The sequence below is a fragment of the Malus domestica genome, chromosome 16, assembly GCF_042453785.1.
Source record: "Malus domestica chromosome 16, GDT2T_hap1".
NCBI lineage: Eukaryota > Viridiplantae > Streptophyta > Magnoliopsida > Rosales > Rosaceae > Malus > Malus domestica.
Genome location: NC_091676.1, coordinates 23,774,276 through 23,800,955, shown reverse-complemented (window position 1 = coordinate 23,800,955; position 26,680 = coordinate 23,774,276). Strand labels below are relative to the sequence as shown.

Here is a 26,680-nt window from a genome sequence, read left to right as displayed (position 1 = left end):
TTCGAGAGCCAGATTTCCTTGGATAAAGCTTGTTTGCAATCTTCACATGCAACATCAGCTTTCCTGATACTACAGACCACTTTTTCAAAGCGCTCTGACAAAGTTAAAACATGTGAAACTTGCAGCTCCCATTACATTGCTATGACCAAGAAGGGTAAATGAATAGCATTATTACTTGCTCAAAAATCGAAGAGGCACCGCCCTTTGAATCTCGAGAGCCAGACTCCTAACAGGATTACTTTCTCAAAAATCGAAGAGGCATCACTCTCCAAATCTCAAGGGCCAGACTCCTAACATGATTGCTTTCTCAAGAATCGAAGAGGCACCGCTCTCCGAATCTCGAAAGCCAGATCCTCGACATGATTGCTTGTTCGAAAACCAAAGAGGCATTGCTCTCCGAACTTCGAGAGCCAGATTTCCTTGGAATCTTCACACGCAACATCAGCTTTCTAGATACCATCACTTTTTCAAAGTGCTCTGACAAAGTTAAAACACGTGAAGCTTGCAGCTCCCACTACATTGCTACGACCAAGAAGGGTAAAGGAATAACATTACTACTTGTTGTTAGGGAGACTCCTATATATGTCGACCTCCATCCTCCACGGACAGGCAGACCTGTAAAAATGCTCAACTCTTCCTCATATCGGAGAGGGCACTCCCAACGAAGCCTCTCGAAATACTAAGCTTTCTCCCCCCCCAATAATACCTATGCAAACCAGCCACACCAGAGCAAGAGTATCTCATATCATCAGGGTTAAAAGTAAGAGTATCCCATATCATGTTTTTTCCCTGTCTTTTCCTTTGCCCTTGTTCTTACCTGGAAGACAAGGAGAAAGAGAGCAATCAGTCAGCACTTGGAATCAAGCTTCCAGTCAGGAACTGACTGCCTGGAACCCCTTGCCTGATTACTTAGCTGGCATTGCTCTCGAGTACTCATCTTCAACATCTTATGCTTCCAAAAAAGATACCACATCTGCCTGAGGAACAGATAGGGCAAGTGAGAAGGATACAAGGAAGCATGTGGAAACAAGCGCAATAGAACACATGCCGATTCTTCTATTACTTCCTCAACAACAAAAGTATCCCATATCATCAAGGTCGAACGCACTCTTGATTTGATGGACTTGTTTTGACCCTCAAATTCTTGAGTCGGCCTTATACTCTGGAGAAAACCAGAAAATCCTCCATCCCAGTTCAAGAATAAGCCTGTGGAAAGTTACTTCTTCAAAAGAAAAAGTATCTCATATCATCTCTTCTCCATTTGCTTCTCCTTATCCTTGTTGCTGTTTACGACACAAGGAGAAGAAGAACAATCAACCGGAAGCCGAAGTCGAACCTCCGATCCAGGTTGTTTGCTTGGAAGTCTGATTGCTTACCTTGTCTGTTACCTCTTTTGGAAAATCTCCTAGCTCAGCGACTTGGGGGACTCCTACTATAGGGTTTTGTATCGCAATTGACCAAGCCCGAAACTACAAGTAAGTTTCAAGTGAAATTGATACATTACCTTATGCATCTTCATCGGTTAAAGATACCACCCCTGGATGGAGGAAAAGTACTTCCAGAGAAGATGCCACATCTACGTATGAGACACATAAGGCAAGTGAAAATGTTACCACACTTTGGTACTTAGAAGTTTCGTGATTACTCAATAGCTTGGATCTTGCAAGTCCCCAACCAAGGAGCTTCCCTTACTCGGGAACTTAGGGGAGCACTGTTTGTACCATACTTGATCAATCCTGAAACTACTGAGCACCGGTCAACGTTATACCATCAAGGACCCAGAAGAGTTTCCCTCCAACCAGGAGGCCAATCACAGCGCGACACATGTCGACATCAGAAGCCAATCATAACGCGACACTTGTCAACATCAGAAGCTAATCACAACACAACACGTGTCAATGTCAGAATGAAACTAGAAACTCTCTTCTATAAATAGAGATCATTCTCTCACAATATTTCCTAATGTCATTTGTACTAAATCATTCACTTGTACTCACTAAAGGAGAGCTTGAACCTATGCACTTGTGTAAACCCTTCACAATTAATGAGAACTCCTCTACTCCGTGGACGTAGCCAATCTGGGTGAACCACGTACATCTTGTGTTTGCTTCCCTGTCTCTATCCATTTACATACTTATCTACACTAGTGACCGGAGCAATCTAGCGAAGGTCACAAACTCAACACTTTCTGTTATACCAAAGTCCTCGCTGATTTTGTGCATCAACAAACAGAGTTCTTTATGTTGTTTCCAATTTATTTAATTTAGTACTTTATTTAAAGTAAGAGTAAATTTATTGGTAATTTTTTTATACTAAGAGAATCTTTATTCAAATGAATAAACACACCAAATAAAATTACATAAACATACCAAGTAATAAAAAAACTCACTAAATGAACTAAAAAAAACACATCGAATAAACTGATCGAAATCTATCCTCAATGATTCTGAAAATGTAACAACACGTGGTAAGACGGCATTGGATAAAAATCTTATCAAGATCCATCACCAATAATTGTCTTTTCGGATAATGACATATGGCGCAACGAGACCGATTAAAAATCTTATCCGAAATTACAAATAAAATTATTTTGTATTATTTTATAAATAAATAAAATACTAATATTTTACTGCCTATTGCCAGGGTTATTCAGTGTAGGAGTGGAGATGCAAAAGGCAGTTATTGTTCATTAATGGCAGTTACTGTTCACTGGGTGGATTAAATAGTGAATAGCCCTGGGGGCCTTAGCAACGGTGGAGTTGCTCTAATTGGTACCCCTCATCACGTCTCCCATAGTCAACTATCGTTGACTAAATAAGTGAGATAGTGTGGTTTCAAAACAACGACTTAGGGAGCCCCACATGTGGGTAGTTTTTTTTTTTTCAAGTATCGGGTATTCAAGCGGTATTCCACATATCATAATACAAGTGGCCAAACGATATATTTTTCTGTGTCGCTCCACTTATTTTATGACACTTGGAGTACTCGCTCGAGTATTAGGCACTTGAAAATATTTCTCACATGCATGCCTTAATGAATCATCTTCAAGCGCATGCTTGTTACTATATAAATGAATGATCATTTCCATGAAAAGGTAATTAGTCATTTTCCAAGAAACTCATAGCTTGTTTTCATACTTCTCAGTTAAGTCTAACTTAGGTATCGAAGGGCCTTTGACTCACACCACACCCGTGTGACAAGCTCTTGTCTTTTCTTTCTTGGTTATAGAGAGATCGTAATGATTTTTTACTTCTTAAAATTCGATCTTCATACCACAGTTTGTAATTAAAGTTTGTTTTAATATGGTGAGTCGACGCGTATTAGAGACTCTGTCAATTTTGCTACTCACTTAGAAAAATAATATGGGAAGAAAAAAGTTGTTCATTTCTTTAACCCACAATAGTCATTTAACGGGAAGCGCGCCCAAATTTTCTCATCTAACTATTACAACGGCTAATTATACAGTGTAGAGTATGATATCAATGTCCTTTTCCAGAATAAAAAGTGTTAGAGTTTGAATAGGAAATGTGGGGTATTGTTGGAACTTGTGAGTGGGACTCAGTCCCACATCGCCCAAACAGATTTTTAAAGTCCTCTTTATAAGTGGTTTAGCTCACTTATGGTTTAAAATGAATTGGGTCAAAGCTATGGACATTGGGCCTTACAAATGGAGGTTTGGATGTATATATTAAATGTCAAAGATGGGCCTTTGGGCTCAGATTGATGAAAACACAAGTTAATTTTTTTCGTTTTTAATTTTTGGATTCAGTTTTTCCGAAAGAATAAAACTAAGTGAACAGTTTTTCCGAAGAAATTAAACTTGTGTTTTCGTCAATCCGAGCCCAAAGGCCCATCTTAGACATTTAATATTTACACCCAAACCTCCATTTGTAAGACCCAATGTCCATAGCTTTGGCCCAATTCATTTTAAACCATAAGTGAGTTAAACCACTTATAAAGAGGACTTTAAAAATCTGTTTGGGCGATGTGGGACTGAGTCCCACTCACAAGTTCCAACAAAAAGGACATCTTCTGCAGGCTGCAGCCTTGACTGAAAGATGACAGAACATCTTTCCAATTTAAAAGCTTGGAGTGTGCATTTCAATCCAGGAAAACCACGGTATTAATTTATCACGACTCTAATTATATGACCATCTTGTTTGATTGCTTATTTGGTGACATTTTGTAATATTCTTTTTTCCTTTTTACTTTTTGAAAATGTGTTGGTTTAGTGGTTTTATATGTAAAATCTCTCAAAAACCACAACACTAATCAAAGTATCTGATTACAGATAGGTTAACTAAGACCTGCAGCGGTTGAATCCCTATGTCTCATTTGTCACTTTAATGTGTACAATATGCACAATCAACATCCTGGTGAAGAACTGACTGATTGCATTGTTAAGATACGTTATTATCAGAAAGAAAAAAATTATTATTATTATGGAGATGACGAAGAGTTCGAAACTATTACATTAATTTATGGGAGGTAAGAGTTTCAAACCTAAGGCGCATGGATAAAAACTCAACACCTTGTCCACCAGGATATTGAACCACATGCACATTGTCAAGATACAAACCTTAATCTTTCTAGTTAGTGTCCACTAAGTGCCTCAAATTTCATATTTTCATGTGCAATTTTAATAAGATGTGCAAGTATAAGAACTTTTCAGATGATGATGAAAATGATTTTCCAGTGTTACACATTCTCTACCCTTCGCATCACTTGCAAGAGTTGCTATTATGAAACAGAAACTTGAAAGGAGCTACAGATGTAAAGAAACATATAACTGGTGATAACTATGAAACAAGATACATTTTTTTTTCACACTAACCCTACCATCTTCCCCCCCCCCCCCAACCTTTGTTCGTATCTCGTATTTATCCTCTATCTCCAAAGAAAACAAAAACTAAATACTAGGAATGAAATGGTTATCAAATGAGGCAATTTGGAACATCTATTCCATCAACCAATTTTCTAAACAAAGATACACAAAATTGGCTGGAAAATGAAGAGGAGATTGAGGATATTTTCAATCCAGCAACTCATGCTAGAGTTTGAATAGAAAACGTGGGGGTACTGTTGGAATTTGTGAGAGACCATTGTCCCACATCGACCATAAACTCTCCCTAATTTCTCTTTATAAGTGAGTTCACTCACTTATAGTTTGAAAGGAATTGGGCCAAAGCCATGGACCTTGGCCTTGGATTTGGAAGGCTTGGGTGTATATATTAAATGTCAAAGATGGGCCTTGGGATTCAGTTTTTTCCAGTGTTCTAAAAATCGGCCTAGGCGGCCGCCTAGGCGCTGGGCGGAGGTGTGCCGAGGCGATTAGGTCTGAATCGTTAGGAAAAATTGGGGAGCTGTTAGGCGCCCGCCTAGGCGCTCTTAGGCGGCCTGGGCGGTCTAGGCGGCTGTCTAGGCGGAGTGAAACGATTTCCTGGGAAGAAATTCCAAACAGAAATCCAAAATCACAAACTTGAATTTAAACTTGAAATTAACATGCAGAGCATGGGTTAAGCTACCTGAGTTTCTAACGGGACTAACTCGAGCTCATGGGACCCCAAGTTCGACGGGTCCCTCGCCGAAGCTCCACGCCAGAAGCTCAATTTTCAAAGGTTGTAGTTCGATTCCATTAGAGAAACTTTCACCGAGAGAACCCCTGCTTGGATTCTCCTACTTTCCATCACAGAATTTAACATGCAAAGGTACCATAGGGATCCCCAGGTTGCGCAGGTCTTGTATTTGGTGGTTTGGGGTCTCGATTTAATTGGAATTTGTGGTGATGGTGCCTGGAGCTCTCTTTGGCTATGGTGGTTTAGAAAGAAGGCAGAGAGTTCGAACGAAAGGAGGGGGAGAGAGAGAGAGACAGAGAGAGAAAAGAGAACCGGTTTTCAAAAATGAAAATGATGGTGATGTGTGAGTGATGATAAGAATTGGTGGTTGAGTGTGTAGGTTTAGAGAGAGAGGGAAAGAGTGACGTGAGGGAATGGATGGTGCATGGGAACTTGGGTGTGTGTGTCAGAGAGAGAGAGAAGTTGTGAGAGAGGTGAGAGAGAGATGGGACCGGTTGATATGAAATGGGGAAGGATCTGACTGGTTTTTGTGCTCAAAGCTAAAGTGTCACCAATTCAGATAAAATTATAAATAAAAGATTCATGCTATGACCGTATTTGGCTCCAAAGTTCAAAGTGGGACACCAATAAAATCATAAATAAAAGAGAGGACACCAATAAAATCATAAATAAAAGAGAGGATTTCGGGGACGATATCAATGGGCGTGGTTTCGTTAAGGGATGACTAGTACGGCTTCTTAGTAGTTTTATTATGAACCATCCAACCCACTATGTCAGATTTTTACTTTTATTTTTTTAAAATTACATATAATCATTCAAAATATCTTAAGTTATATGGCATATATGCTTAATGTGTTTTTAAATTTTAGACTTGTTGGATTTTTTTTTTTGTATTTTATCATTCTTTTATTATCTTATCCATGAATTTCATACAAGTATAATTTTTTTATGTGTCAATATGCATTTATTTACAAGATATACAAGAAATTAACCTAAATCCGCCTAGGCCGCCTAGGCGCCCACCTAGATCCCGCCTAGCCGCCTAGGTGCTAGGCGCTAGCTCGCCGCCCGACTAGCGCCTAGCGTTTTTTAGAACCTTGGTTTTTTCTGAAAAGGATAAGACTATTTACAAAACACAGTTACATCATTTATGAAGGGATAAGAATGAACATCCATAACTGTTGCAAAAACACTATTATATATATGGCTGTGATATCAGAAACGAAGAACACAATTCCGTCACTCTCTCTTTGATCCTTCACAGAGAAACACATAGCAAATTTGCTAAGAATCCAAGTTTGAGTGCAAGAACTTGGGTTAGATCGTTGTATCCTGCAAGATAGACGTCCATGAACTACTGCACTGATGTAGGGGCGTATTTCTGTCTTAGGAGATTGCTATTGCAAGCCGCTATCTTTCGAAATCAAGTCAGTGATTATTGTTGTGATTTTATATGCAATTTAATTAATTATTCATATTCTGGTAGATTGTATAGATAGTGAAATTGTAATTCGTATTAAATTGTGCAATTATATATATATATATATATATATATATATATATATATATATACATATATATTATATGATTGATATTTGATTGGTTTTAACAGTACATAATTATGGATCCATCAAATGTTGGTGACATCGAACAACATTTTGAGAAACCTAAGAAATTCAAGGGAGTTGATTTCAAACGTTGGCAACATAAGATGTTGTTTTACTTGACAACTCTGAACTTTAGTCTTGTCATTACTTCTGAGGCCCCTGAAGCATTAGAAGAGGGAGATATTCTTGCCAAAATTCTGCAGGTTATAAAAGCCTGGACTCACAATGAATTTCTATGCAGGAACTACATTTTGAATGATTTAGATGACTCTTTGTATGATGCTTATTCATCATATAAGACGGCTAAAGATCTGTGGGAGTCTATGGACAAAAAATATAAGTCTGAAGTGGCTAGTTCCAAGAAGTTTATGATCTGAAAATTTCTAAATTACAAGATAAGTGATACCAAGTTTGTTGTCAAGCAAGTTGAAGAACTCTAAGTAATTGTTCATGAGTTAGATGAAGAGAATCTTGGTCTAGAAAAAGGCTTTGTGGTTGGCTTTATTGTAAAGAAACTACCTTCAAATTGGAAGGACTTTAAGATTTATTTGAAGCATCTAACCAAAGACATGAGCATAGATCAAATGATTCTCAAACTGCGTGTGGAAGAGGATCATCACAAAAATGAGAAGTGTGATGCTTCATCAGTGGAGGAGAAAGCCAATATTGTGGAAGAAGGAGACTCACACAAGGCAAAGCACCATAAAAAACAACAAAGGCAAGGATGCTACAAAGAGAGGACTAACTACTGTGAAAGGGAAAACCTTCAAGACAATCAAAGGAGGTTGTTGGGTTTGTGGAAATACAGGTCATAGGGCAAAGGATTACCGCCACAAGAAGGATCAGAATGCTGAGAATTCCAATCAAGCAAACATTGCAAAAGACAAGTTTGTTGTTGTTATTGTATCTGAGGTCAATTTATTGACTAATTCCAATGACTGGTGGGTTGATACAGGAGCAACAAGATACGTTTATGCTTATCAGAATTTATTTGTTTCTTACCAACCAATTAATGGTGGAGAAAATCTATACATGGGAAATGCAAATGCATTTGCCATTGTAGGGAAGGGAAAAGTGACGCTCAAACTCACTTATGTGAAAGAGCTTTCACTTACCAATGTTCTGCATGTTCCTGATATTCGCAACAATCTAATTTCTGGATCACTTCTAAGCAATAAAGGTTTCAAATCAGTCTTTGAATCTGACAAGTTTGTAATCACCAAGGGTGGGGTGTATGTGGGAAAGGGCTACCTGGCTAGGGGCTTTTCAAATTGAATGTACTTTCTACTGATGCTATTAATAATAATAATAATAATAATAATAACAAGCCTAGTGCTTCTTTGCTTACTTGATTGAGTCCTCTACATTATGGCATGCAAGATTAGGACATGTTAATTTTCGTTCTCTTCAAGGAATGGTTAACTTAGGCCTATTGCCCAAATGTTCCATGAACAAAGTGGCTAAATGTGAGATATGCACAGAATCCAAATATGCAAGACATTTATATAAATCAGTGGAAAAATTCAATGAAGTACATGGTTTAATCCATAGTGATCTTTGTGATTTCAAGTCCACACCAACCCTTGGAAGAAAGAACTACTATATTTCTTTCATTGATGATTGCAACAAGTACTATTATGTCTATTTTATTCATAGCAAAGGTGAAGCTTTAAACATGTTTAAGACATTTAAAGCCGTAGTTGAAAATCAACTAGACAAAAGAATAAAAGTCTTAAGGTTGGATAGAGGTGGTGAATACAAATCTAATGACTTTGCCGAATTTTGTTCGACCCATGGAATAATACATCAAACAACAACACCATATACTCCTCAACAAAACGGATTAGTTGAACGTAAAAATCAAACATTGAAATATATGATTAATTCCATGTTAAACAGTTTTGGCGCACCACATAATTTGTGGGGTGAAGCACTCCTTACTGCCAACACAATATTGAACCGAATTCCACATAAGAAAACTAATCAGACTCCTTATGAAAACTAGAAAGGAAGGTTACCGACATTAAACCATTGAAAGTGTGGGGTTGTCTTGCGAAAGTTTAAGTGCCTCTTCCTAAGAGACAATAACTTGGACAAAAAAATAATGGATTGTATATTTATTGATCACACCAATAATAGTGCAGCATACAGATTTTTGGTTCATAAATATGAAATTGCAGACATTCATGTAAATACAATACTTGAATCTATAGAAGCTGAGTTCTTTGAGGAATTTTTTCCTTATAAAGATAGGTCATATGCTTTGAATAAAAAAGTACATGATGTTACTACGAGAAATAATGATGATAATTATGCTTCAACTTCTAAAGTCCAAAGCCAAGATTTGGAAACACAGAAGAGTAAAGAGAAAAATTTGCAAAGGATTTTGGTCATGATTTCCTTACTTATATAACTGAAGAAGAGCCTCAAACTTATAAGGCTACATTAGAATCCTTTAAAACACCTTATTGGAAAGCAGCTATTCAAAGTGAAATGGAATCCATAATGCAAAATAATACATGGGAATTGGTTAATCTGCCTCTAGGAAATAAACCAATAGGATACAAATGGATTTTCAAGAAGAAATTGAGACCGGAGTGTTGAGAGTTGTCCCATATCAATGAGGGACAAGGTTTGCTATGTGCTTATATGGTCTTGGGCTACTCCTCATATTGCCAATTGGTTTTATGGTGGAACCTCAATTTCATCATGGTATCAGAGCATGTTGTCCTTATGTGAAGCCAAATGGCCACACGCACTCCACGTCACCCTGTTGTGTTGTCCATGTGTAGGCTTGAAAATCGGCCACACGTGCGGGGGTGTGTTGAGAGTTGTCCCACATCGGTGAGGGACAAGGTTTGCTATGTGCTTATATGGTCTTGGGCTACTCCTTATATTGCCAATTAGTTTTATGGTGGAACCTCAATTTCATCAGATAGTACCATAGACAAGTATAAAACTCGCCTAGTTGCCAAAGGGTATTGTAAAAAATAAGGACCTAACTACTTTGACACCTATTCACCAGTAGCTAGAATAACATCTATAACGTTGTTAATAGCTATAGCATTTGTTTACAATCTCGAGAAACATCAAATGGATGTCAAGACTGCATTTTTAAATGGTGAATTAGATGAAGAAATATATATGGAACAACTTGAAGGTTTCATTGACAAATGTCAAGAAAAGAAAGTTTGCAAATTGATTAAGTCATTATATGGACTTAAACAAGCTCCTAAGCAATGGCATGAAAAATTCGATCATAATATGATCACAATGGATTAGTAATCAATGAAGGTGATAAATTCATTTATTTTAAGCAAACAAAAAATGCTTGTGTTGTTGTATGTCTATATGTTGATGACATGCTCATAATGGGAACAAACAAAGATGTGATTAACTCCACAAATAAAATGCTAAATTCTAGTTTTGATAAGAAAGATATGGGAATAGCTGATGTGATTCTTGGAGTTTGAATTCTAAGGAATTTAGAAGGATATGTTCTAACTCAGTCACATTATATCGAAAAGGTTCTAAAAAGATTTAGACATTATGATTTTAAAACTGCAGTAACTCAATTTGATCCTACTCATAAACTTACTAAAAATGAAGAAGAAAGTGTATCTCAATTAGAGTATACCCAAGTTATAAGTTGCTTGATGTACATTATAAATTGTACAAGACCTAATCTTGCTTATTCTATAAGCCAATTAAGTAGGTATTCAAGTAATCCTAGAAGAGATCATTGGAATACTTAAAAAAGGGTATTAAGATACTTAAAGCATACAATGAACTATGGTTTGCATTACACTCAATATCCCCCAGTATTAGAAGGATATAGTGATGCAAATTGGATTTCAGGAAGCACTGATAGTAAATCCACAAGTGGATATGTATTTACACTTGGTGGAGCAGCTATGTCATGGAAATCATCTAAGCAAATGTGTATAGCATGTTCGACAATGGAATCATAGTTTATAGCCTTAGATGCAGCTGCTGATGAAGCTGAATGGCTTAAATATTTTCTAGAAGATATTCCATTATGGCCTAAGCCTGTGGCTGCAGCATGTATACATTGTGGCAGTATGGCTGCACAAGGTCAAGCCAAAAACGCTGAGTATAATGGGAAGTAGAGACATATAAGGCGATGTCATAGAACAATTAGACAGCTACTCAAGAATGGAACTATTTCCATTAACTATATTAAATCTAAGAGAGAACATTGCCGATCCTTTGACAAAAGGCCTAAGGATCAAGTGGCATTTACATCGAGGGGAATGGGTTTAAAGCCAAGTCAATGAGTTATAACTCGACGGAAACCTAACCTAGCGAATTGGAGATTCCATGGTCTAGGTTCAATAGGCAAACTAGTTGAGGAAAACTCAAGGTAAGAAACACACAATCTTTACTCATTCCTATGATGGAAAACAGTGTGTTGCCTGTAAGACGAAGAGGGTGAATCATTATTCTTAATAATGCTAATATCTTATGGTCAAGATGAATGTAATAGATATTCTTGATTAGCATTACCTATATGAGATTGATGTGAGGTTGCATCTTTGAGAATTGTTATAGCTACAATTCTTTAGAGGTCTCATGAAATCAGGATATGTTCAGGACCAAAATGAACACAATTGTATGAATTTGAAGTGTGTCAAGATGTGATATATGTGATACTTATTGTTTCGATTTACTACTAAGAATGATCAGTTCAAGATATTAAATTCACTGCTTCATTAGGTAAATCCGATGAGTACTCACTAGAGAAGGTTCAAATCCAAAAGACACCTATCCCGATGTATATCATATCTAAGTTCTCTAGAAAGAAAGACATTACTAATTTAGTTAGTATCTTATTTTCTATTCAAATGTGGGGTATTGCCAGAGTTTGAATAGAAAATGTGGGGTATTGTTGGAACTTGTGAGGGGCCATTGTCCCACATCGATCATAAACTCTCCCTAATTCCTCTTTATAGGTTTGGGTGTATATATTAAATGTTAAAGATGAGCCTTGGGATTTAGTTTTTTTTGGAAAGGATAAGACTGTTTACAAAAAACAGTTACATCATTTTTGAAAAGATAAGAATAAATAGCCATAACTGTTGCAAAAATGTCATTATATATATGGCTGTGATATTAGAAACAAAGAACACAGATCCATCACTCTCTCTTTGATCCTTCACAAAGAAACACATAGCAAATTTGCCAAGAATCCAAGTTCGAGTGCAAGAACTTGGGTTAGATAGTTGCATAATAGCCATAACTGTTGCAAAAACGCCATTATATATATGTCTGTGATATTAGAAACAAAGAATACAAGTCCATCGCTCTCTCTTTGATCCTTCACATAGCAAATTCGCCAAGAATCCAATTTCAAGTGCAAGAACTTGGGTTAGATGGTTGTATCCTGCAAGATAGACGTCCGTGAACTATGTAGGGGCGTATTTCTATCTTAGGAGATTGCTACTGCAAGCCTCTATCTTTTGAAATCAAGTAAGTGATTATTGTTATGATTTTATATGCAATTTTATTAATTATTCGTATTCTAGTAGATTGTATATATAGTGAAATTGTAATTCGTATTAAATTGTGCAATTATATATATATATATATATATATATTATATAATTGATATTTGATTGGTACTAACAACTCATACATGAAATTAGAGTTTGGAGGAGCTTTTCTTGGTCCTTGCTTCTCCATAAAGAATATCACAATCAAACACTCACTAGATTTTAATCAGTGGCATCACTTTTCCGAAGATAATATGTGACTTGTGTGACTTGTGACCCCTCACCAATCACTATTTGATGACATACAAATCCTGCTTTCAGTTTTCATTCCGTATCTCTAGATTTTTTTTTATCATTTTTCATCAGCCAATTAAAACTGCAATTGATAGTTCATCTGCTGTTCTTTGGTTCCTGTTTTATACTTTACCAGTCCAATCCATTCGCTAGCTAAAATTAGCCCGTCCCATCCATTCCGGTGTAACAAACACCCGTTAAAGGATACATCTTTTTGTATATTTTACCAGATGTTTTGCATCTTAAGCAGGACTGTTCCTAATTGTAATTGCTTGATTCAGTGCATTATACTGGTTTCTTGGTACTCAAGATAATAGATCATAGTGACAATACAGACAAATAGAGCCGCTTATAAAGCTTCTAGTCCCCATTGCAACGTCCTAGTGTTCTTCTGGTTTGTATTCTTGACCAAAAGTATGTAATCGGATTCATTTGTGTATATTTTCCTAGATTATATTGAACCAAAAGGTTGCACTAGACCATTTGAATTTAGATACACATGACAAAGAAAATTTGTTCTGCAATCGTAGAAAGTGCTGTATACGTAAAAGCAGCACAGCAGTCGCAGTCTAAGATCTCTGGAAAGGTACTCTTGAGTGCAAATTTAGGAATCAATTATTTCAAACTAATTACCAACTAGGGAATGAGGACAGGTGCACCATAAAGTCTAGTCCCAGGCTCCCCCCATTATTCTACCACTACCACACATGCAAGCAATCACACACTCCCACCTCATACTGGGATCCACCCTACAGAATTTTGATTGGTCAAATCATGAATCATCTTTCTCATCATCATTCTGTAAGATTTCAGGACACTTTCGACCCAAAAAAAAAAAAAGATTTCAGGGCATTGATTTCTCCTGGACTGTTTTACTAGATTCTTTCCATGTTCGAGCATGCTCTTATCTGAGTGAATCTGCTCTACTCTGTAATCGATTGTATATTAATGTGTTTATGTTGCTCGTCACATGATTGTGATTGTGTTTATAAGGGAAAGCCGTAAAGGGACATACAACTGGTGATAACTAAAAATCTCCCAAATAGTGTGCATTCAAGACTAGTTAAACCTGAATGCACATGATCGACAAAAATTACTTAAAATCCAAGCCTACAACTGTTGGCTTTATTTGATGCTCTGCACTTGGTTATAACAAATGTCAAACCTTTCTTCTATACATCAATGACACAATGGAGTTCTGAAACTGAAGAAACTAAACAAAAAATCACAATCTTTTGCTTAATTAGCTGTGTATCATATAATTAACTAATCACTTGAACCCCATTTTATTGGCACTAGAGAAGGATGATGAGTAAAGCAATGTGGATGCAGAAAACATTGTGTTGTTGCTTTTTGCAAACAAGCTTTTCATTGCTGCTGATGATGAGGTTGCCAAAACTCCATTAGGGTTCTTATTTTCGCGAGCATCATTCGCGGGCAAACCTTTGAGGAGCATATCAACCTTGGCATACTCCTCCCTCTCATGTTTGACTTCCTTTAGCATTGCTGCCACATCTTTCATGGTTGGTCTTTCATCAGGGGTTGAGTTTACACACAACAAGGCTATGCCTAATGCCTGCATCATTTCCTCTATCTCCGATTCGGGTCTCGATATGAGGCTTGGGTCGAGGACTTCAATGCTTCCCCTCTTCTGTCTTACCCAATCCACTACATGTTGCCCCTCTGGTATTGTTGGATCTATTGGTTGTTTCCCTGTCAAGACTTCCAATACAACAACTCCATAGCTATAAACATCGCTCTTCTCTGTGATCTTCATCATGTATCCATATTCTGAAAAGGTGAAGTAAGTTAAGTTAACTAATTGGTTCAAATCAAGTACTTACAAGTTAATAGGAATGGGAAATAGGTCCCCTTGTCTGTTTAGTCCAGCTTTATTTTTTATTAAAATTTTCTAACGGGTCCAATTTATGCAAAAATTTTACTTAAAGAAAACATTAACATCACATGATTGTTTGTGATTAGACCACTAACAAAGTAATCATAGTAAGACTTAAAAGACATATATACGGATAAAGCTGTATGTGATTATAACATCACTTACCAGGAGCAATATAGCCATAGGAACCAGCAACTGTGTTGGAGGACCGAGCGAAATCGCCATCATCAACGAGTTTGGCTAGGCCAAAATCAGCAATGTAAGGCTCAAACTCAAGGCCAATGAGGATGTTATTGGCCTTGATATCCCTGTGAACAATTGGAGGAACACAATCATGGTGCAAATAGGCAATGCCTTGAGCTGCACCCAACAAAATTTGGTACCGAACTTCCCATTCAAAGGCATGCCCTGTCCTCTCATGTAGAATACTTCCCAAGCTTCCATTAGGCATGTAATCGTACATGAGCAATCTTGTGTTCTTATTCCAGCAACAACCCAAGAACCGAACAATGTTCTTGTGACGTATTGAGCCAAGTGTTTTGACCTCCGCTGAGAATGAATCGCGAACTCCACATTTTTCATCATTACAACATCCGTTGTCTGCAGCAACTGTTGCTGGCCAGAGCTTCTTCACTGCAATGACTTCGCCATTGTCCATATCAGCACGATACACAACCCCAGAACACCCTTTTCCAATTACATTGACATCCACCAGGCATCTAAGCACTTGCTCAACCGAGAAATTTAGCTTCTGGAATGGAGTGAACTGCCAAGCCCACGAGTTCCCCAATTCTGATTCATCATCATCTCTGATAGCTCTTCGCGCTCTAATCACTGCAAGGATCCCCAAAACCACCATTGCAACTGTCAGGATGATCAGCAATGCAATTGCTAGCTTAAGCCTGCGTGACCGCCTTATTTCATTTTGATTTCTTGTTAGTCCTGTGCGGCCAACATCACTCAGGAAGCATGAGTCGCGATTTGAAGAGCAAAGGCCTTCATTTCCAGCCAAATCCATTGGTAACAACTGTCTGAAAAGCTTGTTGTCTGGAAGGTAGCCACTGAGTTTGTTATATGACACATTAAGCGAGACAAGATTATTGAGCTCTGCAAGTGGACTCAAGTCCCCATCAAGCTGGTTATGTGAAAGGTCTAGTATCGAAAGCTTGGTGAGTGCTGATATTTGAGGTGGGATGGGGCCTGAGAGTGCATTGCAGCTCAAATTTAGCGCGATTTCAAGGGCTTCAATCCTCCCAAGCTCCACGGGGATTGAGCCAGTGAGCTTGTTGCTGCTAAGATCAAGCAATTGGAGACTCGAACATAGGCCAAGAGATGTAGGTATCATTCCAGAGAACAAGTTCCTGCTTAAAATAAGCTTGTTCAACGAAACAAGACGAGCCAAGCTCGCTGGTATCTGCTCCGAAAACTGATTAACCGAAACATCCAAGACTTGAAGTCCTGATAGTGATGACAAAGCGTTAGGCAGGCGACCTTCCAAAGTATTGTTGCTCAAGTCTATCATCTGTAGCTCTGTGCAACTCCCAATCTCATCAGGCACTTGCCCAGAAAGGCTGTTCCCAGACAGGTCAAGAAAGTTTAAGCTCCTAAGGTCTCCAATTGCTTTCGGAATCCCACCAGCAATCCTGTTGTTCCCAAGCCGCAGCCGAACCAGAGAGCTGCAGTTGCCAATACTTGGTGGAATCAAACCCGAAATGTCATTCGAAATCAAAAGAAGCTTTGTGAGGTTTTTGAGCTGAAACAATCCGGCAGGAATGGTACCGGTGAACGAATTGTGTGACAAGTCTAGTGCTTGGAGACTGCTACAACTAGCCAGAGTTGAAGGAATGCTTCCTTCAAGCTGGTTTTGCCAAGCGAAAAGAACAGTCAGCTTCGACAACATCCCAATCTCCGGTGGAATCAAACCGGAGATCTGATTCGTGTCGAGCTGCAGCTGCATCAGGTTCGTCAAATTAGAAAGGTTGGAAGGGATCGAACCGGTGACATTGTTGTCACTAATCATAAACTCCTCAAGATTCGATAAGCCTCCCAAAGACAAAGGTATAGTACCAGACAAAGCATTTAGAGAAAAATCAATCATTCTCAAGCTGCTACAATTCCCAATCTCTTCTGGGATTGGACCAGAAAGACTATTTTGCCACAATAACAATTGCTCCAGCTTCTTAAGCTTTCCAAGCTCCGGTGGAATCGAACCGGAGAGGCTATTTTCGTAAAGAAACAAGTTGACAAGCTCAGAGCAGTTACCTATTTCAGGTGGGATTTCACCGGAGATCATTGTGGTGTAAATAGACAGGGTGTGGAGATGGCTAAGCTTACCCAATGAGGCAGGCAAAGTGCCTGAAACTTGGGTGTCAGCCAACCCCAAGACAGTCAAATTGCTGCAGCCTCCGAGCTCCTCTGGGATTTTCCCACCAATGTATTTGTTACCTCCTGCTCTCAGAACTGCAAGGCTAGTGAGCTTCCCGAGCTCCGCCGTAATCGACCCGGTTAGCTGGTTGTCGAAGAGAAGGAGATTTTTTAGTCCAATGCAGGTGCCGAGCTCAACTGGGATTTTCCCAGTGAGCTGATTGGAGTTCAAGATCAAGTCTTGGAGATTTCGGAGCCTTGAAACGCTGGGCGGGATTGAACCCACCAGACAGTTTGAGCTGAGGTCGATGACTTGCAGCTCGGTGCATTCACCGATGTCAGCGGGGATGGTTCCGGTGAGATTGGCACCTGAAATGGTGAGTTTTCGGAGGGAGGGAAAGGAGGATAGACTGGTTGGAAGTGGAAGCTGGAGAGGGATGTATTGGATTGTGATTTCGGTGACGTGGCCTTGAGGGGAACATGTTATGGAGGACCAGTTGCATGGATTGGGATGGAGGAGGTTCCAGTTGGAGAAGAAGGAAGGTGGCGGCTCAGCAGAGGAATGGAGCCAGGAGAAGAGAAGGGTGGCTTCAGGATGCGCGGCAGAAGCAAAGGTGGGTGCGTAGAGTAAAAATAGGGTGAGACAGAGAAAAACAGAAGAGTGGGAGGAGGAGGAGGTGCTGAAGATGGGGAAGGATTGCCTCGAGCTGGGCGGCAGCACTGTAGACATTTGCCTCAATTTCCAAACCTTTCTTCTCGGGTTTGCATCATTTGGGTTTTGCAGCCCCCTGTCTCTCTCTTTGTTTCTTTATCTCTCTAGGTTTCTCTCTCTCCTCTCTCTGGTTTCTGTGTGTGTATTTTAGCTTTCTTGGTACGAACTCAAGCAGTAAACTACTAAACTTCTAGTTTTCTACAACTACACTACCCAAAGCAAAGCACACAACACAAACAAAGCACCTTAAAACCAAATAAACAAATCAACCCACTGCCTTGAGATCAACAAACACTGCACCTCCACCATCCTCCTGCACCACCACCCCACACCTCTTTCTCTCTCTCTCAAGAGATTATATATTTATAGAAAAATGGAGGGGTTGCTTGGTGGGTTCACGCGCAGGTTAAGGGAGACACAAGAAGGCAGAGACCCATGAAATTATATTATATTAATATTTTGTTTATATATGTATCTTCACTGTAGTTAGCTAGGAGAAGACGTGTCATATAATCGAGCGTAATGATGTTTTAGAATTCATATAACCGATCCAGCTTAATGAGAAAAGGCTTATTGTTGTATATCTTCCCTATAGTGTGTATGCAACTATGCACGAGATGATATGAAATAAGGTGTTTTATTATTTTAATGTTGTTTTTGACTCCATTAGAGTAAAAAGTGAGAAGAGCCGTTAGCTAGCTCCAACTCCAACTCCAAGTCAGTGTAGTTTTTCTCTCAATCTGAAGCCAACAACATTACTAATTTAAAATACGCAAACAGACACTCCCCATGGACAATGCTTACTATCTTTCACATATTTTCCAGATTCAAAACGTTTTTCAGGACTTCAGGCTTCAGTTACATTTCAAATTTCACTCTCTCTCTCTCTCTCTCTCTCCCCCATCCATGTATGCAATCACATTTTCTCTTTTACCAAGTTTCCAAACCAAACGTTTCGTTTGCAATATTAGCAGCATGGATTTTGGGTCCAATAGAGATAAATTTGTTCGTACTAAATTATCATCATAATTTTGTGGGGTATTGGTTTTTCTTTGATATAGGTAAGACAAGTATATTAGGGTTCAAAAAGAGGTCGGACATTTATAAGGTGCCTTACCATTTATTTTAAAGCAATTATATACATTCACGTAAACACTGTCCATATTGGATCAGGACATAGATGAAATGCATTTTTTTTTTCCAGAAAATTTCAAAATAAATTTTTTTTTTTTTTTTTTGTGTGTGTCTTTTGTTGGAGTGAGGAGTACAAAATGGGTTAAATTATTTCGGGCAAGATGTATATATTGTGATTTATAGCTCAAAATTAAAGTGTTGGATACGAATCTAGAAGTCATGATTGATCAAATAAAAGCAGAGAAGAATTGTTTGAAGAATTCTGGGCAATCGATTAGAGGTGGCAATCGATCGATTGAAGACGGGCAGAGAAATCCACTCGCATTTCCTGTTTTGTTTTTGTGCCCTACATGGTTTCGCATTTTATGATTGGATTCTTTTCTTGGTGGAAAAGTTTTTTTAATTTACCAATTTGATTAGGATAAGGATTTGATTTCCTTGCCTATTTTTTTTTTTTTAACAAACGATATTATCTTAAATAAGGAGAGGGGTGGGCTTGGCCTCACACAATGTGCTAATAATAATATGGTTCAAAATCGCCTTTGGCGAAAACTGAACTTAAGACCTCTCACTTACAAGTGAAGAGGAATACTACTAGACTGTAGTACTAAGTGGCATTTCCTTGCCTATTATGATTTGGATTTTACTTCCTATTATGATTGTCATTGTATAACTTCTAAAATAGGGCTTAGGGTTAGTTTATTTTGTGTGACTCATTTGAGTGGAAAATTTGTGAGAATCAATTTGTGAGAGTCAATTTATGAGTTTGAAGGTTAGAGAACAATTTGAGAGAACTGATTCCTTTTGTTTTGGGTTCTCTACTTGCTTTGGTTTAAGGTTTGTAATTTGTGGCATTTGGGTTGTGAGAGTTGGACATTCTTTTGTAATCTCCATTTGTTTAGTGAATTTCTTTGTCGTGCTTCGCTCGTAGACGTATAATTTACACCGAACCACATTAATCTCTTGTTTTCTAATTTTGAGATTGTTTGTTTCCTCACTTTCACCTACGATGTTGATATTTGGTACTTTATTAGAATTGGATTCTAATTGTCCATAAGAGTACAACAATTGGTACCAGAGCTTAAGTTTCGGCTTGGGCTTTGTTTACCGGTCGCTATGAAGCCTTATGTGTCATCAGAGAAAGTCGATATTGAATAGCTCGATGGGAGTGATTTTGGCATTTGACAATTGAAGATGTGTGCTTTGTTGATTCAACAAGGGCTTTTGGAGGTGCTAAATGGTATGAAGGCTTTGCCAAATTCGTGGTCCGATTGGGAGAAGGAAGACATTATGGAGCAGGCACTTGGAGCAGTCCTACTAACTTTATCTCATGAAGTCTTACATGAAGTTGGTATCGTTAAATATTCACCATAGTTGTGGCTCAAATTGGAGAGCATGTATATGACAAAATCCCTTGCCAAACGTTTATATTTGAAGACGAGTTAGCAACCGTATGGTTGAAAGTACGTCAATCCATAAGAATGTTGATGAGTTCAATAGAATATGACGGATTTGGAAAGTGTGGATGACCAAATTAGTGATGAGGACCATGCGATAACTTTGTTGTGTTCTTTATCTCCATCGTATGATCACTTTGTTGATACATGCTATTTGGTAGTTTGGAGAATGCTAAAGCTGCTTTAAATTCTAAAGAGCTTAAACAAGGTGCCTGACACACAAGATGTAGCTTTGGTGGCTCGAGAAAAGAATAAGGATAAGGGTGAACTTAGAAAAAAAAAACACTTGTAGTTATTTCTATATGAAGGTACATTGGAAAGTTGATTGCCCTAGACTCGAGAGGAAAAGGAAGCCATCTAGTAAGTCTTCTTCTGGTAATGAGACGAACTTTGTAGAAGAAGTTTGTGAACTCGTCTAGAGATTAAGCGAGAAGATGAAGCTTGACGCTGAAGCTCCTTTGGTGGAGTGCGGTTAGCATGCACTCATTGGTTCGTTTGTTCGAGCTTTGCATAGACTTTTTAGCTCATATTTGTTAGTTTTCATAATAGAATTCATTGGAAAAGGAGTAGAAGGAAATTTCAAGTTTTGAAGACTTTAAGATATTTAGAGTTGTCGAGGATATCAATTTCAGAAAGATTTGGCGGTTTTGTATTTTGGTATCACAATTTGAAGTTTGTTTTTGGAAGTTTGTTAATTTCTCGCTGTGGTAGAGATTGTTGTGATTTACGGCTCAAAACTAAAGTGTTGGATACGAATCTAGAAGTGATGATCGATCAGACAAAAGCAGAGAAGAAATGTTTGAAGAGTTCTAGGCAATTGATCAAAGAAGGCTAGATAAATCATCTCACAATTCTTTTTATTTGTGTGTCCTATATAGGTTGAGTTTCACACTTCATAGTTGGATTCTTTTCTCGATGAAGAAGTTTCGTTAATTTACCAATTGATTAAGATAAGGATTTGATTTCCTTGCCTATTAGAATTTGAATTTTACTTCCTATTAGGATTCTCATTGTATAAGTCCTATATTCTATCAAATGGGCTTAGGGCTAGTTTATTTTGTGTGGCTTATTTGGGTGGCTAATTTTTTAGAGTCAATTTGTAGTTTGAGAGTTGGAGAACAATTTTGGAGAATCTCCTCCATTTGTTTTCGATTATCTAGTCGGTTTGGTTTAGTGTTTGAAATTTTTGGGATTTGTGTTGTGAGATTTAAACACTCTTTTTTAATCTCCATTTGTTTAGTGAAATTTCTCGCCATGCTTCACCTATTGACGTAGGCTTTATGCCGAACCACATTAATCTCTTGTATTCTTGTTTTGAGATTATTTGTTTCTTTGCTTTTGTCTACAAAGATGATATTTAGTACTTTGTTAGAATTCAATTTCGATTGCACATAAAAGTACAACACTATAGGCATGTAAATTGTTTGAATACAAATCGAATTAGCTTGTATCCAAATTTGAATCTTTATTATTTCAAAATAGTATTGAGGCTCGATTAATATCCTAATGTTTGGGCCAAGAATGGGCTAACCCAAGTTGAAAATTCATAATCCTCGGCCCACCAATAATCCCTCAGAGCAGTGGGCTTTCAACTCACGAAAGGACTCAGTCAAGCCCTTAGTGAACTGAAATCACTAAGGATCAAAATGACCTATTTGTGAAATATTCTAAGGATCAAAATTCATTCTTGATTAGATAAGAATGAATTAATCGCTAAAGGGACTAAGTTCATAATCTTTGTTTAAATCAAGAAGCTGACACTGGATAAAGGGGAGTTTCGGATAAGAAAGAGATTAGAAGGGATAAAGAAAGACTATTCAGGTAAATGCCGAGTTACATAGTCCCATAAGGACTTTATCTCGGGAGTCTTGTTTATCACAACATCCTTATAAATCTAAAAGGTTCTGCAACATGAAAAGCCCATTCAACTAGAGGTGGGTTCGAAAAATCGAAAATTGAAAAAAATGGACCGAAAACTGAAAAAATGGACCGAAAACCGAACCGAGATAAAAAAAAAACCAAACCAAAACTGTTAAACCTAACAGAACTGAATCTGGTTCAATTCAGTTTAGTTTCTGGTGTTTAAAAATCAAACCGAACCGAAGTATAGGCAAAACGACGTCGTTTTATAATTAATCATAAATTTTTTTTTCTTCAAACAGTGTTGTTCAGTCTGAAAGACTGAAGTTTGTATTGGTCCCCCATCCGTGTTCAGTTTGAAACCCTAAAGCCTAAACATCGATCTTTTTCCCTTATCCCTCTCCTTTGTACTCTTGACCCTTTCCTTCCCAGCTTCGCCGCTCTTCCGCTTCATCTTCTTCCTTCCTAACGACTTGCGACCCGTCTCACATCTCGCCGTCGTTGATTTGCAAGTGTCACCGTCTCACTCTCAGTTTCTCACCCCCGTGACTTGAGACCCGCGACCCGCGACTTCCTTTCACCATTTCGAGTCTCTACCCACGACTTCCTTCCTCTCATAGTAATTTCTCTCATGTTTTACAGATTTTGTTTTCAATTTGATGCGTTTTGCAAATTTTATTTTCAATTTTATGGGTTCTATAGCTTTTCAATTTCATAGGTTTTGCAATTTTTTTGGGTATGCTGGATTTGGTTGGGTAACTTCATTTCTAAACACTATTAGTTGAGGTTTGATTAATTTGTGAGAAATTTTGGTTCTGCTATTTGTTTTGGTATGCTGGATTTGGTTTTGCAGCTTTTAGTTTGGTTCTATGTTAAATGTTGGGTATGCTAAAATTCTAAATGATGGTCTTAACTCTTATGGCTGCTTTTTCCATTTTGGTTCTGTGTTAAAGTTCAGGATTACCATCAATTTCTTGCTTTTGCATTACAAAATTTGATTGACTATTTGGGGACAACTCTCGCAGTTGGTAGAAGGGTTTAGTTTGATCATCTTACTATTTCAGTTTTATTAATTTTGTGTATTTGTAAGTAGAAGGTGTCCAATTTTGAACTAAGAGTTGTGATTCTTATTTCTTATATGGGTTTGTTAGATTTCAGGTTTTTTTTTAATTTTTTTTTAATTTTTGGTGTGTGCTTTTTTATTCCTGTTTTGGGTTTTCCCACTGTAATAGACACAAATTAGGAAAATGTGATGAAATAATGGGTGTTCTGCAAGTTTTAACCACTTCTACTAGCTCTGTATGTTATCTGACCTTCATCACCAAATACTACTTTTGTTCATGAATAAGAGGAAACAAAAGGGCAAATGAATATGGAAATTGAGTTTCTTTTTGCTTAGTATGGAAAATTAGGTTTTGGTTAGTGAACACTTTCACTAATTTTCAGTTTTTACTGGTTATGTTTGTGAAACTTCAGTTGTTAGTGCCACAGGAGTTCTTTTTGTTTGTGTGCTTGCTAGTTCCTTGAGTTAATGATGATAGACGATTGCCACCAACCAAATAGTTTAGCTTCCTAGTTTACTTGGTTGTGAGTCCTTTATGCTCAAACAATGCTATGTTACTACCTGAATATAGGAGCTTTGAACCCTTGTTATCAGGGTTTCTTGGGGTGATCACTGAAAGCTTCAACTTTCTACCTAGTTTACCATAATGATTAATGAGAGCTCTGTATTAGTTAAAAGCATAAAATATAGTTCTTTTCCATTTTGCATAAGATTGTCTTTGTATGTCAATATTGTTGAACAGACCTCTCTCTTTGTATAGAAAGATTATAGTCATAGACACTGTTTGTTATCTTAAATGATCTTTCACCTTCCCTAATTGAATCTTATTATATGTTTTGTATCTTAATTACATGGAAGTCAAAAGCATCAAAGGCCTTGAGCTCAAGCTCAAGCTCAAACTCAACGAGATCAAAATCATCAAATAGCTCCCGTGAAAAAATAAACTCATCTACTTCTACTCCATCACAAGTTAGTTGTCATCTTTATACTTTCTCTATGGTTCTTATGTCTCAATTTATTTAATAATTAATTGTAATGATTCTCTCTCTTATTTTTGAATGACATTGTTGGATAATCAGCTCCGCCTCAACTCCCTTTGGTGGCACCTCAACAAACTTCTCTTATTGAGGATCCAAAAACTCCTCCAATTCAAATCCAAAAGAAGGTGGCTCAAGTGATCAAGTAAAGAAGACACTCTCTTGGATTCACTAAAAAAATCATGAAAGATCTACAATTTGGGAACACTTTGATAGGACACTTGTGCAAGTATTGTGGCTAATCATATATGGCCAACACGGATAAAAATGGTACCACTAGTATAAGAAATCACTTAGCAAGATGTAGAAGCTATGGTCCTAATAAGGAAATATTTGCTGCAATAGGCAAAAAATCTTAACCTTTGCTGACACAAAAGATAAGTTGGAAGCTATAGGTTTTTCTCAAGTGGAAGTTACTAATGCTTGTGTTGAGATGATAATTATAGACGAGTTACCTTTTTCTTTCATCGAGGGAGATGGTTTCTGTCATTTTTGCATGCATGCATGTCCTTTGTGGAGAGTACCTAGTCGTAAGATAAGAGCTAAGGATGTACATGGCTTGTTTTACTCCGAAAAAGAGAAATTGAAAAGTCAATTGAAGACATTTAGGGTGTGTCTAACAACGGATACATGAACTTCTATTCAACAAACAAATTACATGATTCTCATTGCTCATTTTATTGATGATGATTGGATGTTATATAAAAAGATTTTGAACTTTTGTGTCATTCCAAATCATAATGGAGAATCCATTGCTCAAGTTTTGGAGGAGTGTTTGGTGGAGTGGGGCATAGAGAAGGTGTTAACTATTACGGTTGACAATGCTTCCGCAAATGATTCCGGCTTAAAGGATTTGGTGCATCGAATAAGTGGGTGGGGGATTCCTAATGCACTTTTGCATGATGGAAAATATTTGCACATGAGGTGTGTTGCTCATATCCTTAATTTGGTGGTGAATGATGAGATAAAGATGTTGAATACCGTCATACAAAGCATTCGTAATACGGTTAGGTATGGAAGATCTTCACCTTAAATGTTGGAGAGCTTTAAAATGTATGTTGAAAAAAGTGAGAATAGAGAGCAAAGGGCTTGTGATTTTGGATGTTCCTACAAGGTGGAATTCCACATTTTAATGTTGGAATTAGCTTTGAAGTTCAAGATGGCTTTTGATAGGTTGAAAGTAGATGATGGTCATTACCTTCCTTACTTTAGTAAAGACAATTATGATAATATAAGGGAGGGGCCACCTTCGACGGATGATTGGAGCGAGACAGGAATATTTGCATCCTTTTTTAGACCTTTTTATGAGGTCACTTTAAAAGTATGTTGTTCTAATACTCCAACAATTCAAACTACTTTTGATGATTTGTTTAAGATCAAAAGTCTCCTCCATGAAAACAAAGATAATGAATTTTTGTCTATGATCTCCAGTTGATGCAAGAAAAATATGACAAATATTGGGGTTCAATTGAGGATATGAATCAGCATATTTTTGTTGCACATGTGCTTGATCCTTGCCATAAATTGGATTGATTATTATGAGATACTCTTTGGCGAGGACGAGGAAAAAGTTGAAAGTGCAACCAATGCGGTGAAAGATTTGTTGTTTGATCTTTGCAAGATTCATGAAGAGTTGTCTTTGGATACACAAGTGGTGGTGGTAGTTCTCAATTGCCAACTACAAGTGGAGATCATTTATCAATCATGACAGAGATTGAAAGAAAGTTGAAAAAGAAAAGTGAAATGAGAAAAGTAAAGAGAGCCCATATTGTGCACAATGATTTGGATAGGTATATTTCGGATCCTAATGAAGGGGAAGAAGAGGCAAACTTTGATATCTTGAATTGGTGGAGGTTGAATGAGTTTTCTAAGTATCCTATTTTGGCACAAGTTGCAAAAGAGATTTTAGCTATTCCTGTATCAACCATTGCTTCAGAATCCTCCTTTAGCACAAGTGGACGAATAATTGATCCATATTGTAGTTCTGTAAGTCCAAAAATGGTGGAGGCTTTGATATGTACACAAAATTGGCTTAGGTCTATCTATGTTGCATTACATCATGAGCCAACCATTTAGGAGATTGAGTTTTGTGAAAAAATGGAGAAAGGTAATTTTACTTATTGCATTTGGTTTTGTTAGACTATTTTAATTAGAAGTTATGTTGCA

At 37.6% G+C, this 26,680-nt stretch overlaps 1 protein-coding gene and 1 long non-coding RNA gene across 2 annotated transcripts; both read right to left on the bottom strand.

Moving 5' to 3' along the window:
- Positions 1 to 4,656: 4,656 nt before the first annotated feature.
- Positions 4,657 to 5,999, bottom strand: LOC139192936 (uncharacterized). Its single transcript, XR_011577498.1, has 2 exons — positions 5,526 to 5,999; positions 4,657 to 5,440 (listed from the first exon to the last, which is right to left on the bottom strand). It is a non-coding gene; the product is annotated as an uncharacterized lncRNA (long non-coding RNA).
- Positions 6,000 to 14,083: 8,084 nt separating this feature from the next.
- On the bottom strand, positions 14,084 to 18,299 carry LOC103404057 (LRR receptor-like serine/threonine-protein kinase RGI1). Its single transcript, XM_008342911.4, has 2 exons — positions 15,053 to 18,299; positions 14,084 to 14,781 (listed from the first exon to the last, which is right to left on the bottom strand). Exons 1-2 carry the CDS (start codon positions 17,979 to 17,981, stop codon positions 14,261 to 14,263), a joined length of 3,450 nt encoding a protein of 1,149 aa, XP_008341133.3. The 5' UTR covers positions 17,982 to 18,299; the 3' UTR covers positions 14,084 to 14,260.
- Positions 18,300 to 26,680: the final 8,381 nt, after the last annotated feature.